General features: G+C 36.2%; 1 protein-coding gene across 17 annotated transcripts in view; it reads right to left on the reverse strand.

Annotated features, from left to right (window-relative positions):
* MRTFB (myocardin related transcription factor B) overlaps positions 1-17,042 on the reverse strand; it is a 197,591-nt gene that overhangs the window by 119,678 nt on the left and 60,871 nt on the right. For 13 of the 17 annotated variants that reach the window (XR_008672645.2, XR_008672644.1, XM_055365839.2 and 10 more), the window contains one exon: positions 8,212-8,428. Coding sequence is in view for 15 of the 17 variants with exons in the window: in XM_055365839.2 (XP_055221814.1) it covers positions 8,212-8,365 (154 nt within the window). In the remaining 2 variants the exon portion in view is untranslated. Of the gene's footprint in view, positions 1-266; positions 330-8,211; positions 8,429-17,042 lie in introns of all 17 variants that reach the window. The other 4 variants (XM_055365848.2, XM_055365849.2, XM_031002699.3 and 1 more) reach the window with 1 other exon arrangement.

Here is a 17,042-nt window from a genome sequence, read left to right on the forward strand (position 1 = left end):
TTACTAATACAGATGTGAGGTCTGTATTAAACAGCAACACGACTAATTTGTATCTAAGGAAAATTCCATTGGTTAGCTGAGATGGAAGTTATCTTCCATTCTTTCTGTTTCTGCTGCCCAATGAATAGCACACGGCAAACACGACAATGAGATATAAGAACACATGATGTAATGAGGAAGGGCCACCAGGGAGACACATGGGCTGGAGGCTGCTATACGGATGTCATAATGGGCAAGCTGTGACACAGAGAGCGCCTTAGACTTACCCATGCTCACAGACTGAGTCAGCAGAGGAGACTGAAGTCCTGACTCCCAAAAGACTACACTTCCTGTCAATAATAGTGAGGGCAGTCGGTGAGGGCAGGAGAGCCAACGTACGGATTAATGTAAAGGAGTCAGAAAAACATGATATTTGCTAATTAGTCTAGGTAATTATTAATTACAAGCCAAAGAGAAAATTCCAACACGTTACTTTAACATATCAGTCTTACTGTTTTCTGTCACAAGAGTACTTTATTATTGCTGTCTTAAAATACAAGCTAAGTAACAAAGAAAAATTGTCATGGATCACTTTTTTCCAGTACATTCCCTGTATTCATTAGGCTCTTTTATAGGTATGGTAGAGAACAGGTGTCCAAAACTATCTTTTCTCTCTTTTAGCTACAAGAGGTCCTTGTGATTGAGTTACGTGGCAGACATAAGTAAACGGAGCCCCACTTTAATTTTCCTAAGTCTCTCAGCCCAGCAGAGGAACTAATTATAAACTAATTACTTAATTCCACAAAGTCTTGTGAGGTCTAAGTGGCTAGGAGGTTATAGTTGAGTCATACTTATTTAACTAATCATTTATATTATGTATATTATCTTTTATAATTGCTTTCTGAGGAAAAGCAAAGACTATTTCTTAATAAATTTGTTTTAGTTTATTCACTGGTCCAATGTGTAATATGAATGACATGGTGGGCTCTACTTTTATGAAAATTATCTCAATCTATATAGAAAATAATGTACTTCTGTGGCTTCAGTAACTATAGAAAAGTCGTCTAAAATGTTAAGTAAACAAGTTTAAGATGATGTGGTCTCATCATCGGTTTAAACTGCTCATTACTATTACGTTTTAAATCTTACTGTTAATAAATGTGTTAATTGTGATGCCCCAAAGGTATTTCAACAAGAGGACACAATTTAAAGACTAAATAAATTACTCAAAATGAGCTTCAGGGGTGCTGTAATGGGGTCCATGGTCTTGCTGATGCACAAAGCTTCATCCACCCCCTCATTGATAACTAAAGCAAGCCCATGTTAGCATTCTGATGCTGCTACTCCAGCAGCAGATCAAACTCACTGCCAGCTACAAACGGGAGAAGGTAAAGTCACACACAGCCCCCTCCCTCGCTCCAAACACACTGCATGGGTGTGCTCTGCAATGCACTGAAGCAAACAAAATCCTCAGTAACAACAAAAACTGTCTAAATAAGACACTCAGAGTAGAAAAATAGAAGGCAGACAGGGTTACAGGTGCTTATTTACACTGTGAATCAAAACATACTAATAGGAGACATCATAAAGGTTATTATGAAAGAGAATACCTCACCCTTAAGGTACTTACAAGGCTTCTTTTTCATTTTGAAGGGTTCAAGAAATTTTCACAAACAAAAAGTATGAGAGCTGCCACATTTTCATTTGCAGTTGTCGGGAGGCTTACAGCTTGCTTTTAAAACTATAATTGTGTTTACTATAAATACCAAAGCCCAATTTTTAAAAATATTAATTTAAAACAACCAAGGAAAATTATATTCACAGAGTATATACTTCTTTTCTCAGTGTAAGTACTCTAACTCCTGAAAGCAGGAAAACAAGCTACTATCAGAATGTTTATTGATGTCCTTGAGAATTACATGAAACACTCCAGATCCTAAATATGTTAACAGCAAACCCAACGACAAGATTTTAGAGAAATTTATTCATTTCTAATACTTCCAGTTATAGAAAGGGAAAGCAAGAATTCCACAGCTCTGTCTTGGCTATTGAGCATCTATTTGTTTCCTGCTCGTTTATGACACTATGACAACTTTCTGTCTGGCTATCTGCTCCAGAGAAAAGTAGAAATTTCCTCTTTCTTCCTCACCAATCTCCATTCATTCATTATACCAGCTCACCTATGGCCTCAAGAACCCAGTTTTGCCCAAGACAAATGTTCAATGCCATTGTATATTTCCAGATACTTGGACTGACAGTAAGCCTAGCAGGTTAATGAGAAGCAGGGAAATGCTTTCAAAGTGAAACCCCCAAAAAAGGCCAGCTCTAAATATATGCCATTCATTTTCTACGGTGTGAGGCAAGCAGCTTTCTTTGGCTGGGTTCCATGGCTAGGCAAAGTTCACCTGACTGTTTGCAAATATGTTAATACATGTATTGAAACCAAAGCAAAGAGCCATCTTGGGTTCTCTTGTGTGCAGCAAACTTCTGAATAAATTATTTTCTCTCTAGTAAGTGATCATTTCAAGAACTGAAAAAGAGACTATCTAAAGTTATTCTGTATGATAAATTTAATGGATGGAAAATCTTAGAAGATTTCAAGATGGGACTATAAGCTCAAAACCCTAACAACTGCAGTAACGTTGTAATACCGAAGTTTAAAATAAGAACGGCAAATGTCATTCCTCTTTATTGAGGCCTAAAACACACTGACTACTTCATAGTGAACAGAGTTTGAAAAAGCCTTTTAGTTCAGGAAGAGGGAGGAAGATGATACTGATTTTTCAAAAGTCTAAATCAGCTGGCCTGTGCTATTTCTGTGACCATGTCAACATGACTGCTCCTCACCTTAAAAGTACCTGGACTCAAGACATACCATAAAGTATTAAAATACCAAACAGTTTTTAAAAATGAAAATCTGTATTAACTTCTCTGCTTACTCTGTAATAATACTGGCAATGACTTAAAACCTTAAATTCACCAGCCAGCATCCCTGAGGGTTGCTCTGCCTGTCAGCTTACCGGTCTTGCACACGACCTCAGGAAGGAACAGCTTCTCCCGCAGGGTCCCCTCAGAGTGTAGGCACAGGCAAAGGGCTGCAGCTCTTTCAGTGATGTTGTTTCTACCCACTTTGTCTTTCCTTGCTGAGCTTTTCCAATTTAAACACTAAAGTCCTATTCCTTTGACTGGTTTCCTTTTTATTCCCAGTCTGCTCATGTGAAGGAATGCAAATCGTGAGAAAGATGGATGTAACGTGTATTTAAAATGTTAAAATGAAGCTCAATCCCCTGTATATGCATTGTTTTAGTAAAGGTAGATTATGCATGTGTTTCTGTATATCCATTTTCCTTCATTAAGGCCTCACTTGTTAGGAAAAGTTAATTGCCTAAATATGGCTGCTTTACTTTGAGGTACTATTTTGGTCACATTCAAGGGTAAAGGAAAATCCCAGCTTCTCTTTACTAAGTATCTCTCCTATGTGCTCCAATAGTGGGAATATCCTGCCGCTCCACTATCATCAGTAACATAAATATGAATGTAAAACAAGGGAAGATCCTGGAATCATTAAACGTCAACTTCACTTTCCTTGTAAAGTGTATTTATAAACTATTATATATTACCCTTTTAGACACTAATCCCAAACTGAAATATCTCCATTTTTCCCTCAACAGAAAATAATTCTAATAAGTGAAATTCAAATGTCTAGGAATAATAACACAATCACCAAAAAAATCTGAATTCATTTATTTCATAATATCTAAACAATACTTTGTATTGATTAATTTTGATGCCAACACCTGCATTTTGTATGACTTAAACACTGCATTAAGAAGACCTAAAAAATGAACAACATGCCTGAAAAAAATCATTAAAGTAAGAATGTTACGGTCCTTTCATCTATATATTACTTGATGTGAATATACTCTGCTCACATAACTATCAAAAACTTAGATTTAAAAAAATTAATATATTTGCTTTTATTTTGAAACTGACAAAAGTTTTATATATATACATATATATATGTATATATTTATTTTTTTTTTTTTTTGAGACAGAGTCTTGCTCTGTCACCCAGGATGGAGTGCAGTGGTGCAATCTTGACTCACTGCAAACTCCGCCTCCCGGGTTCATGCCATTTTCCTGCCTCAGCCTCCGGAGTAGCTGAGACTACAGGCACCTGCCACCACGCCCGGCTAATTTTTTGTATTTTTAGTAGAGACGGGGTTTCACCGTGTTAGCCAGGATGGTCTCGATCTCCTGACCTTGTGATCTGCCTGCCTCGGCCTCCCAAAGTGCTGGGATTACAGGCTTGAGCCACCGCGCCCGGCAAAAATTATATATATTTATCATGTACTTTTTTTTGAAATATGTATGCACTGTGGAATTGCTCAATTGAATTAACACATCATTATTTCAAATGTTTACTATTTTTTTCGTGGTGACAACACTTAAAATCTACTATCTTAGCAATTTTCAATACAATACATTGTTATTAACCTTGGCTACCATGTTTTGCAATAGATCTCTTAAAGTTATTCCTCCTATCTAACTGAAATTTGTATCCTTTGAGCAGCATTTCCCCAAAAACCTAGATTTCTGACAGCCAAATAAGGATGCCTTTTATGCCTTGGAATGTATATGCAAATTAGGTTAATATATCATAAGCCTGAAATTATATGTCTGAATATAAAATAAGGCTTCTATAATAACTTCCTGAAGTCATTTATTAGAAAAGAGGGAACAATCTCATAGTGGAGTCTTTGCACAGTTTCTCAGAATGAGATGTTCTTTCATTTACTCCGTATTGAACAAAAAAGGACTCTTGAAGAAAACACATTGGCTTAAAAACCAACTTCTTTTGAAGCTATTTTCAGGTTTACAGAAATATTTTAATCAGAATTAGAAAAAAGAAGGAAAAGAGAAAAAAACCAATACATTATTCCCAGTTAGAACCTTAAAATGCAAAGTGTTGGGTGTCGTTACAAAGTAGCCTTTTAAAAACTGCTTTTTAAAACGTAGTCAAATATTATTCTCTCAGAAAGAACACTAGTAACAGTTAATTCTGGGAAAGTAACTGTGCAGGTAAGGGACAAGATTGGGAGGGTAACCTCCTTTTCACTAGGTAATCATAACACTTTAAACCACATGAATACATTATCTGCTTAAAAAAAGCCAAATTCTAAAACAGAAACTAGACCCCATAAAATGTAACAACCAATGACAAATCAAACAAGTATTATGTTATAGAGATTATGAGTATACAACTAAGACAATTTTAAAAAAAACTGTTTTGTGAATGGTGCTTGTGATTTAGACATGAAATTTTCAGTGCCGGGGGGAGGGATAGCATTTGGAGATATATCTAATGTTAAATGACGAGTTACTGGGTGCAGCACACCAACGTGGCGCATGTATACATATGTAACTAACCTGCACATTGTGTACATGTACCCTAAAACTTAAAGTATAAAAAAAAAAAAAAAGAATCAGTACTACCAAATATGGGATTTATTCAAAGATACCGGGAAGATTATTTGTGTCTAAAACACGCACCTCCATCCTTCAGAGGCCTGGATTTCCAAAATTATGCCCTATCTTCTCATAAGCTAAATAATTATTTTGTCTCCTACAAAATATCAAACATCTTGTGAAGAAAACGTATTAAACCCAATTGGTCAATAATAACACTGTGGTTAAGTTTTAAGTTATTTTCTGTGTGGTATTTTGACTGTTACTAAAGAAAGACAACATTAAAAAATGCGTCTCCCTTGTCCCTTGTACATATTAAGTGCTTAATAAATGTTTGCCTAATGAAAAAAAAAAAAAAGAAACGTTCAGTGCCAAATCATGCACATGTTACAAAGCTGCTGTAACTCAAACCAAAGAGACAGAAATGAAGATGTACCCTGGAAATTAGTGCTAGATGGATGATGCACAGGGGTTCTACTACTGATAAAAACACTGACCACAAAGATTCACATATAAACTTTGAGTAGGATGGTTTTATGAACAATGAGAGTGGTTAAAACAATCCTTCTACATTATTGCAATGCTTCATAAAATGTAACTACATTAATAAATTTAAAATTTTACCATTTAATCTATTTCCTTAGAAGTTTATAAGGGGAGACTGCTTTATATTTGGGCTTGCCACCTTCTATTCTGGCATACATATTTAACTTTTCCTGTAAATGACCATAAAGGATAAAGTCTCCTCACTCTTCCCTCCCCATTACAGAAGACCATTATTGTGCACAACTGTGTGTTCTGATTTTATAACAGTTCAACTCTTATTTTCTTTTAGGGTAATAATTTGGACATTATACTGGTCCAAGTGTACTGTGTAAATCTGATCACACTTAGTCAGGTTTCAGTAAATATGGCTATATTCTCTCAGCTACTGTCTAAGGTAAATGTGGGTTCTTAAAAGATGGAAGGTTTAACCTGGGCGTGGTGGCTCACGCCTGCAATCCCAGCACTTTGGGAGGCCGACACAGGTGGATCACGAGGTCAGGAGATCAAAACCATTCTGGCTAACACTGTGAAACCCCGTCTCTCTACTAAAACTACAAAAAATTAGCTGGGTGTGGTGGTGGACGCCTGTAGTCCCAGCTACTTGGGAGGCTGAGGCAGGAGAATGGCATGAGCCCAGGAGGCAGAGCCTGCAGTGAGCCGAGATCGCGCCACTGCACTCCAGCCTGGGCGACAGAGTGAGACTCCGTCTCAAAAAAAAAAAAAAAAAAAAGAAAGAAAAGATGGAAGGTTTAAAAGTCATCACCAGTGAGTTAACCACAGCATCCTGAAGGTTTCACAGCACCTAAGCTAAGATGCTGCTTTAAACCTATCAAAATTGGCCGGGTGCTGTGACTCAGGCCTGTAATCCCAGCACTTTGGGAGGCCGAGGCGGGTAGATCACAAGGTCAGAAATTCGAGACCAGCCTGACCAACATGGTGAAACCCCCATCTCTACTAAAAATACAAAAAATTAGCTGGGCATAGTGGTGCGTGCCTGTAATCCCAGCTACTCAGGAGGCTGAGGCAGGAGAATCACTTGAACCTAAGAGGCGGAGATTGCAGTGACCAGAGATCACGCCACTGCACTCAAGCCTGGGCAACAGAGTGAGACTCTGTCTCAAAAAAAAAAAAAAAAACACCTATCAAAATGGTCAAGGGCTGTGCCTAGCAACAAGATTCAGATACAAAGCAAAACACATTTTATTTGAAGGAGAACAAGTACATACCAAAGACATGTACTAAAGGCCTAAGAAGAGTGGTATATGTATGGTTTTTTTAATCCACTTTCCTAAATAAGGTAAGTCTAATAAGTAGGAGGACTGGAAAACACTCAGGACCCAGGAAAGTAAGTGACAAGGTACATAATGAGGCACTCTGCAGGGAAAGCAGTTTTATTTCTTCTGGCTTTTAAAAAACTGAAATTTACAAATATACTTGTGAGTGTGGGACTCATCAGAACCGTGGAAGGTATAGTAATTCCAGAAAAAAACCTTAATTCTATTTTTTAATGTGCATGCTTAGAGTGTTTGCAAATTTTAACATTACTTTGTTAGATTTTGTATCTTAAGTATTAAAAGTATATGTCATCTATCTCTATTTGTTTATGTTAAAAATTGACAGTATTGTGTCTTCTGGAGACTCTGGAATATCTCTGTGAGCGATGAAAATTTCCTGAACAGATAATGAATAGAAAATATTCATTTTGTAGACAAAGATGAGGCAGCCAAAGACTGAGAATATGACTATATCCAATACCCATTAATATAATAAATACTCAAATAAGAAGTTCCTGACTTCTTAGTCATCACTGAGATAGCTTTGCCACTTGTGAAATTACGGTGCAACACACCGGAGATGGAGAAAGTGGGAGGAGAATGCAGTCATATCCACAATGTACTTCCCCGGCATCAGCACAGGAACCTACTTTCCAATGCCATTCCAGCATGAAATCATCTGCTTGTGCTAAAATGGCTGAATCTAAAGTTTATTTCCAAAGGTAACGTCACTACCAAAGATACTTACTGGGAAAATAATGAAAGAACTGAATGGAAAGTGAAATTCTGCCTGTTATTAAAAACCATCCAGTACCTCTATAGGGTTCTCCTCCATGACAGACTGCTGAACTGACCAAAATATTACTACCAAACAGGAATAAACTGGGCTCCCAAAGAGGGGAAATCTTTAAATCAAAGATCCCATTGCACATGCTGAACTCACCATTTTTCCTTTCGTTCAGAGGGGGTAAGTTTTGACTGGACTGCAAGGAGAGTTCCTGGAATTCATGAGCCACAGCTTCACTCTGAGGACTTGGAGCAAGATGGGCTAAAGGTCCCACTTCATCCTCGGTGTCTATCGCCCCTGTGTGATCCATTGTGTTCCAGCCACTGGCAACAGGGAGTGCAAGACGCCTCTTAAACACGGCCTATTGAAGACACTGCCAAAATAAAGAATGTGTAAAGAGATGGTGCAGTTATGTTTCTCCAATTTGCACAAAAGTATTAAAACAGGAATCCTGGGTTCGAGTCCAGTTTTACTGCTGTATGGTCATACTAATCCATTTACCCTCTCTGGACCTCAGGTTCTTTATCTAACAGGAATAACATACTTCCCACGTAAAAACAAGCAATTATAAGGTAAATAAAGTTGAAATATATTTTGTATATTTTTTAATACCACAGATTAAAGAAAGTCATAGCCATTGGTGGCACTAAAGATTTAATGCATGCTAAAATGAAAAGACAGTCAACAAATGCTGATGAAAATAAAGAAGTAGTCTGGCTTGAAAATTCATCTTAACTCCTATATATCAAGCAAGTTTAAATTAGGTAACATTCACAGCAACCAGGAAGGTTTCAGACAATGACTTCTATCAGCCTGAGTCTCAGGGTGAGAATAACAGAAAACAGAACTTTCAGCTAGCCCACAATGGACATACAGTTCATGACAAAGAAACAAACTTTTAAGTCACTGAAATTTGGGGTTGTTATCACAGTAAAACCTGGCTCATTCTGACTGATATGGAAATCAGCAACAGAAGTACCAAAGGTACAACAAAAATTCTAAACATGTGACACTGGCTTAAGGACTGCAAAGTCGGCAGCAGAAAACTGTTACTGGAGGCTAGAAGGATGGTCAGTCCATGTTATGGCAGTGGCAAAACATTCGATAAAATTCTTTGTTGTCTGCTTATTTAGTAGCATTTCATAGCACAGTGTGTTCATCCTTTCACCTACTGATGGACATCTGGGTTGTTTCCAGTTTTTGACTATTACAAATAAGGATGCTACAAATGCTCCCGTACAGGTATCTATATGGACATGTGCTTTCACTTCTCTTGGGTAAATACCAAATATCCAAATGGTAAATACCAAGATTGTATTTACCCAAGAGAAGTAAAAGCATGTATCCATATAGATACTTGTACAGGAGTGAAATGGCTGGATCACATGGCAGCTCTATGTTTAAATTTTTAAGAAACTGACAAACTGTTTTCTAAAGTGGTTGTACCACTTTACATTCTTACCAGCAGGGTATGAGAATTCCAGTTGTTCCACATCCTCGGTACTTCATATGGTCAGTCTTTTCCATTTCAGTCACTTTAATGGGCAAGCAGTATCTCACTGTGGTTTTAATTTGCATTTCCTGAGTGACTAATGATGCTGTGCATCTTTTAATTTGCCATCCCTATATCTTCTTTAGGTAAGTATCTGAGCGAATATTTCTTTTTTTAAATTAGGTGGTTTATTTTCTTATTATTGAGTTTTCAGAGTTTTAAAAATATATTTTGGATACAAGTGCTTTATCAGATATATGATTTACAAGTATTTTATCCCAGGCTATTTTGTATGTTCTTAATAGTGTTTTATGGAGAGTATTTTTAATTTGATGAAATCCACTAATGATCAATTTTTTTCTTTTATGGATCATGTTTTTGTTGCTGTAGCTAATAAATCTTTGATTAGCTCAAGGTAATACAGATTACTTCCTGTTTTCTTCTAGTTTCACGTTTTACATTTAAGTCTATGATCCATTTTGAGTTAATTTTTATTTATGTGGTGAAATATGAATCAACTTTTTTTCAGGTTTTTTTGGCATATGTATATTTGATTGTTCTACCATCATTTGTTGACAAGATTGTCTTTATTAAGTTGCCTTTGCATCTTTGCTGAAATTCAACTGAGTATGCATAAATAGATCTATTACTTGACTTTCTATTTAGTTCCCAAAAATGAGCGAGCTGCAAAGTGGGGTGGGGGGCAGGTGTATGTACTGTGCTCCAAGTCTCTGGCTGATCCCTCAACTATACACATGCAGGGCAGACTCCATGCAGCCCAGCTAAGGCAAAAAGAACTGAACTGAGATCTCTGGTGCTGCCCACCAAAGAAAAGACAGCTTGCAAGAGTTCAGCAAACTTAACTGCCTGCTCTTAACAAAACACCACTCTTAAGAAGAAACCTAACAGAATCTAGAGTCTCTACAACTGTCAATCTGAATTACATATCCAATGGAAATATCCTTTAATAATGAAGGCAAAATTGTCACCAGCAGATCCACACTACAAGAAATTCTTTAAAAACTTACTTAGACTAAAGAGAAGTGATACCAGATAAAAACTTAGATTTCAGAAATGAAAAGCATCAGGAATAGTAAACATGTAGATAAAACAACTAAAGACTAGCTTTTCTTCTGAATTTCTATATTATTTCTATATATATTCTACATTATCATCATTCAAAGCAAAATTGTAACACCCTGTTGTGAGGTTTACACTACATGTAGATGTAATATACATGGCAACTATAGCATAAAAGATGAAAGAGGGGTAAATATCTTCAGTGTCTTTACTTTCCCATACATCATAAGAAAACAGTGTAATTTTAACTTTAAGTAGACTGAGAAGATCTTATGCAACTACTTAAAACAACTATTTAAAAAATACAAATAGTTTTAGCTAAAACATCACATTCTTAAAAATACCCAATTAACCCAGAAGAAGGAAAAGATGAGTAACTAAAAAGAGATGGGACAAGCAGAAAACAAATAGCAAAATAGACCTAAATCCAACCTTATCAATAATTACATTAAATGTAAATGGTCTCAACGCTCTAATTAAAAGAGACAGAATAAATTTTTAAAAGTCTATAAATGTATGCATATAAGTGACATACTTTAAATATGAAGACACAAATAGGGTGGAAAATGGATAGAAAAAAGACGGGTCACGCAAACAGGAATTCCAAGAAGCCTGTGATGACTATATTAATATCAAATAAAGTAGACTTCAAAAAAGATGTTAGGTGAATCTGCATGTCAAATTACTTATTTCACTAAGGAATATTAAAATACAACTCCTAGACTTTTTCAAAACTATGAATTTTCATTTCAAATTATTTATTCATACAAAATAAAATCTGTTCACATCAAATTAATTCTAAGATACAAGTACCATAATGCCCTTATAATTGAAAGATGTACAAGCTCTGAACATCAGTGCTAATGATTTGGAAGATCCTTTAGGTATAGATTCTAAAAAATATTTTCATGCAGTATAATCTGTTCTTCATACTGAAGAATTTTTTCAACCTATTATGGCTTGACTTTATGCTCACCTTAAACTCCCACACATCTCTCCCAATTATGAAAATTATAAGCTAAGGAAATCTTTATAAAATGTAGCAAAGGCAAAGATTAAGTTTTCAAAAAATTTTAACTTAATATTCATGAACATTTTTGAGAGGGTATAGACTAATCTACTCTGACATTTTGCAAGCTGTCACCTTAAGGTCTACTTAACTACTTGATGATTTTCTTTTGAAAATAAGATCCAATATCACACATAGAATTGACTACTGTCTGTATAGTAGTCAATAATTGACATATTAAAGAAATGGCACTAGAACAGATTATCTCATTGGGCCATAATTTAGTTACAAAAGTAAAACAATCACTTAGCTTTCACTGGACAAATTGTGATAAAATATTAATTTGTCTAGAACTGACAGCATGAATGAAGAAAGTTACTATTTTACAAATCCCAATAACGTAACTACAGTTCAAAATGAAACAAAGCCAACATTTATCCAGCATTAAGTAAAAATACAGCATAATACTGTAAGATCAACCTGGGATACAACTTCTCTCAAAAAACAAACCAGTTCATTGTGAGATACTATGCCAGAGGTAGGGGAAAAAAATACAGGGGGAAAAAAAAAAACCCAAGAGGCATTACACTTTCATTTTTCATCTATTCATTCACAAATTTTTTTGAATGGAGTCAAGATAGAACCAATAATAATTATCTTATATTTTAAAATATACTGGGCTACTGGGCTAAGGTAGTCCCCAAATCAGTGCTAATATGTGTTCACAAGTGCTTCTCAACTCTCCTCACAATATGATAATAATTTGGGGATGTTTAAAAAAAAATCCCTGATGGGTAGGGGTTGTTGGTGGGAAATCTCCAGAGATTCTGCTACAATTGGTTGGGGACAGAGTGATCCTACTGTGTACCAAGCATTGAGAATCAATGGTCTAGCTGAACCTCTCATCTTACACAGAGGATAAATCATTTGCCCAATGAGTGGGAAGAGAGGTCAAAGGCAATTATTAATACACATGTGAAAAGTAGTAGAACATAAGTAGGATAAGTAGGTACAAAGTGCTATTTAGGAACTTTTTTTTTCTTTTTTTTTTTTTGAGACAGAGTCTTGCTCTGTCACCCAGGCTGGAGTGCAGTGGCACAATCTTGGCTCACTGCAGCCTCCACCTCCCAGGTTCAAGTGATTGTAGTGCCTCAGCCTCCCAAGTAGTTGGGATTACAGGCACCACCACCACGCCCGGCTCATTATTTCTGTATTTTTAGTAGAGACAGGGATCTCACCATGTTGGCCAGGCTTGTCTCGAACTCCTGACCTCAAGTGATCCACCCGCTTCGGCCTCCCAAAGTGCTGGAATTACAGGCATGAGCCACCGCGCCTGGCCTCTATTTAGGAACCTAAAGAATTAAATGTCTAATTGTATTGGGGTAAGTTAGGGAACTCTTCAAGGATGAGTAGGAGTTCACCAGGCACAGAGTTTTTCTCATCAGTAAAAGGAAAGCAGCATAAACAGAGATCACCTAACAGCAAAAAGCTGGATGGGGCCAGTGTAGAGGGCATGACACAGAGTGGTAGAAGATAAGGCTGGTGCAGTAAAGCACAATTGTAAAGGAATGTGGACTCTAAAAACCAGTGATATGATTGGTTTTGTATTTTAAAAAGATAATTCTGACAGAGACCAGTTACTGATAAAGTCTCATGCTGAAATGCTGAGGAATGAAGACAGTGGAAATGCAGAAACAGGAATAAATTCAAATATAGTCATGCTTAATGACAGGGATACACTCTGAGAAATGCTTTGTTAGATGATTTCGTTTTGTGCACTCCATAGTGTGCACTTACACAACCCTAGATGGTACAGTCTACTACACTCCTAGGCTGCAGGGCATAGCCTATGGCTAGTAGGCTACAAAAACCTGTACAGCATGTTACTGTGCTGAATGCTGCACCTGTTACAGGTGACTGTAACACAATGGTAAGTATGTGTGTCTCTAGACATAGAAAAGGTACAGGAAAAATAAAGCATTATAATTGTATGGGACCAATGTTATGTGGTGCATGATTGTACTATTGAAGAGACAAAACGTCAAGGCTTGAGGATGGCCCATTTGCAAGGTAAAGATTAAAGAGTTGAGGATGGCTGAGGTTTCCAGATTCGGGCAGTTGGAAAGGCTGGTGGTATCATTAACACCAAGGCAGGTATAAGTAGTGAGGGGCTACTCACAAAGAGTGTTCACTTGGAGAAACTACAGGTCCCCAAGGCCAGAACGCTGAAAAAAGGGTATGGCTGGAGAGAGAGCCATTTGACTTCAGGCAAATCATTTCTCTCTTAGAGACCTAGTTTCTTAATTTAAAAACATGGAAATGACAACTGAAAAGAAGAGATGGGAAGAATATTTACTCAGCTTGACACTAAATCTAATCTAGACTTTCCTTAATTTTGCCTTAATGACCCCTCTCTGGGTATCAACATTCCCATTTTATAGATGAGAAAGCCAAGGCTTGGAAAGATTAAACAAACTTAAGACTAACATCAAAGCCATGTTTCCAACTTCAGAGCTCATATTCCTGCCCTGATAACATGGTATGTATGTGCCAAAATGCAAATAAATTGGAGCAAAGAATTGGGAGAGAGAGATGTTGGGGAGTGGGGTGGTGGGAGACGGGAAAGAGGGACACGAGGTTGTGAAAAAAATCCATTTGTCCAAATCCTTAACATGTGTACTGAAGGCCTACATTATTAGGCACTGTGCTGGGCACTGGGCTTCCAATGATGAACCAATCATGATCCCTGCTCTCAAAGGGGGCAAGACCTAGTCAAACAGGCAGTTACCACACTTTAGTGCTTAACAGGAGCTTCACGGCCGATGAAGGAAACCCTCTTCTCTTGTTCCATTTTGCAAAATGCTGAAAGCATGACTGGAATTAAACTTCAGAGAGGAAGAAAATGAAATCTACGGTAGTAGATGCACTACATATAAACAGGACATCTTTTTGATGCCAGGTTATAATTCTTTCAAATAAATAACTTCTAAGTAGAGTTTTTATTTGTAGCTGTTGGATTTTTACGTGTAGCCATTAAGTATACAGAAAAAATATACTATAAAAATAGCAAATACTGACAATACACTGTACAGAAAAAGTTATATAACATTCCTGTGCTGGAAGTGGCTATTATAGTTCTAAGAATGCCAGTGTGAGGGTTTATTTAACTTGTTCACTAGAGGAATAACTTTCAAATGAACACAACATGAAGCAAACTGCACACTAACCCTCCAACATGATACATTCTTAGTAAGTACTATAACACTTAAGTAAACACCATTTTTTTGAAATATTCATTATGATCCATCTATAAAAATTTGAACTAGCAAAAGTTTCAAACACATGTAGCTTTTAAATTACTACATAAAAAGACAAGGAATTAGAAAAGGTTATTTGTTCTCCAAGTAAAATGGCCAAAACCCAAGTCTTTTCAGTTTGAACAACTGTGTTTTTAAGTGTATTCATAATGAATGAATTTCAGAGAATAAGAATTGATTAGAGGATTAATTTTAAGCAAGGATGATTTCCATATTTGGCAATTATTGGGTTAAAAACAAACTGTAATTTTGTTGAATTATAATTAGCATGATTTAAATGCTAAGAAGTAAATGTTTATAAACAGAGTAAACAAATATTTTATTTAACAGATAAAAAATATATTGTACTCCTATTTCCAAGTTCTCTAAGGCAAGGAGAAAAAGCAGAAGGGAAGAGGACAAAGGGAAGAGATGAACGAAAGAAAGGGAAAGAGAAAGGGAATCTAAAAAAAGGGAAGACTTTGTTTTCCAGTGTTTAACTTTTGCTATTAGGAATCAATGGAATTTAAATTTACATTTAAAATACATGAAAAAAATGAAGTTTGATTTACCTGTCTAAAACATGAGTAAGTGCAGTAGTGGGACCATGAGTCCCCTAATTTGGAATTCTGTTCTTTGGCACTTAATTAGCCAGAGTCAGAAATCCTGACGAAGCATGCCAGTTGGTTGGTAAACTGAAAAACTAAGTTTAAAGAGGAGTCATTAAAAATGATACACACAAATCTGAAAACATTTTTCTTGAATTAGAGTGCATAAATATCAGTTCATTTGCCAGCCTTCTGATACAGGGTCAAGGCTATCTCTTGTCTCTTTACAGATGTGCTGGTCTTCTGGCATAAGCCACCACTGTGTATGACTTCGAGTTTTTGCTTCTTTAAAGTAGAGTAAAAATTGAAAAGACTCTGAGTACAGAATGCATCTATATTTTACAATTTAACCCAATATTTTTAGTTTCTCACCCATACCTGATATATTGTAGTATTATTTAAGCAACATATCTTTGTTTCTAAACATCTAAATTTTTTTGCATTCATATTTTGTCAGTTTACATAATATTTAGTTAAATTACTACGACTGGCATAAACAGATTTAGGAACAAACACAGCTGACTTTTGGTTAGGACACAACTCAGTTAGTCAGAACAGAACTACATCACCAGACCTTAGCACACCTCCTGGCCATAACCACTCAGCATGTCCTGAAACAAAGGGAATGGAGAGAGTTGGTAATCCAGAAAGCTGGTCAAGAGGCGGATGGCTAAGAGAGCTTCTGCCACGAAGCATTTAAAAAAATACGTTAATTCCAGGGGTATCTCAAATCAGCAACCTGGGTCTTTTTTAAGTTTTCTGGAGTCTGTTAATACAAATTACAACTAAGATATTTCATTACTGTTTAACTTCTTGTAAAATGTGTTAATATTGTACTCTTGAGACAACAGCTCAGAGCACATACCAAATAAAAGTTAATCTTCAGAGTTTCACAAAAGCACTTTAGCAGGTAGTAGAAATATAAGTTTCTAACACTATTAGTTAAACATGAGATCATCTATTCTAATTTTATCAAAGTCCTTCAAAATACTTTTGGGTTCTTAACCATCTTAAAGTGTAAAATTTGGTCGTCTTTTAATATATTCAGAAGGTATGTAACCATCACTATCCAAATCCAGAACATTCTCATCTAAAAAAAAAAAAAAATCCTGTACCCATCAGCACAGCAGTCATTTCTTAATCTCTCCCTCAGCCCCTGGCAACCACTAATCTACTTTCTGTCTCTATGGATTTGTCTGTCCCAGACATTTCACATAAATAGAATCATAGAATATGTGGCCTTTTGTGTGTATTTTCTTTCACTTAACATAATATTTTCAAGATTCCTCTATACTGTCCAATTATCAATATTTTACTGCTTTTTATGGTTGAGTAATATTTCACTGCGTGAATTTACCACCTTTTGTTTACCCATTCAGATGATGGACTTTGGATTGTTTCCACCTTCTGGCTACTACGAATGTTGCTATGAAATGAGTTCACACGTTTTTGTGTGTATATATTTTTTCCATTCTCTTGGGTATACACATAAGAGTGGAATT

This window comes from Gorilla gorilla, chromosome 18, assembly GCF_029281585.2.
Source record: "Gorilla gorilla gorilla isolate KB3781 chromosome 18, NHGRI_mGorGor1-v2.1_pri, whole genome shotgun sequence".
Taxonomy (NCBI): Eukaryota; Metazoa; Chordata; class Mammalia; order Primates; family Hominidae; genus Gorilla; species Gorilla gorilla.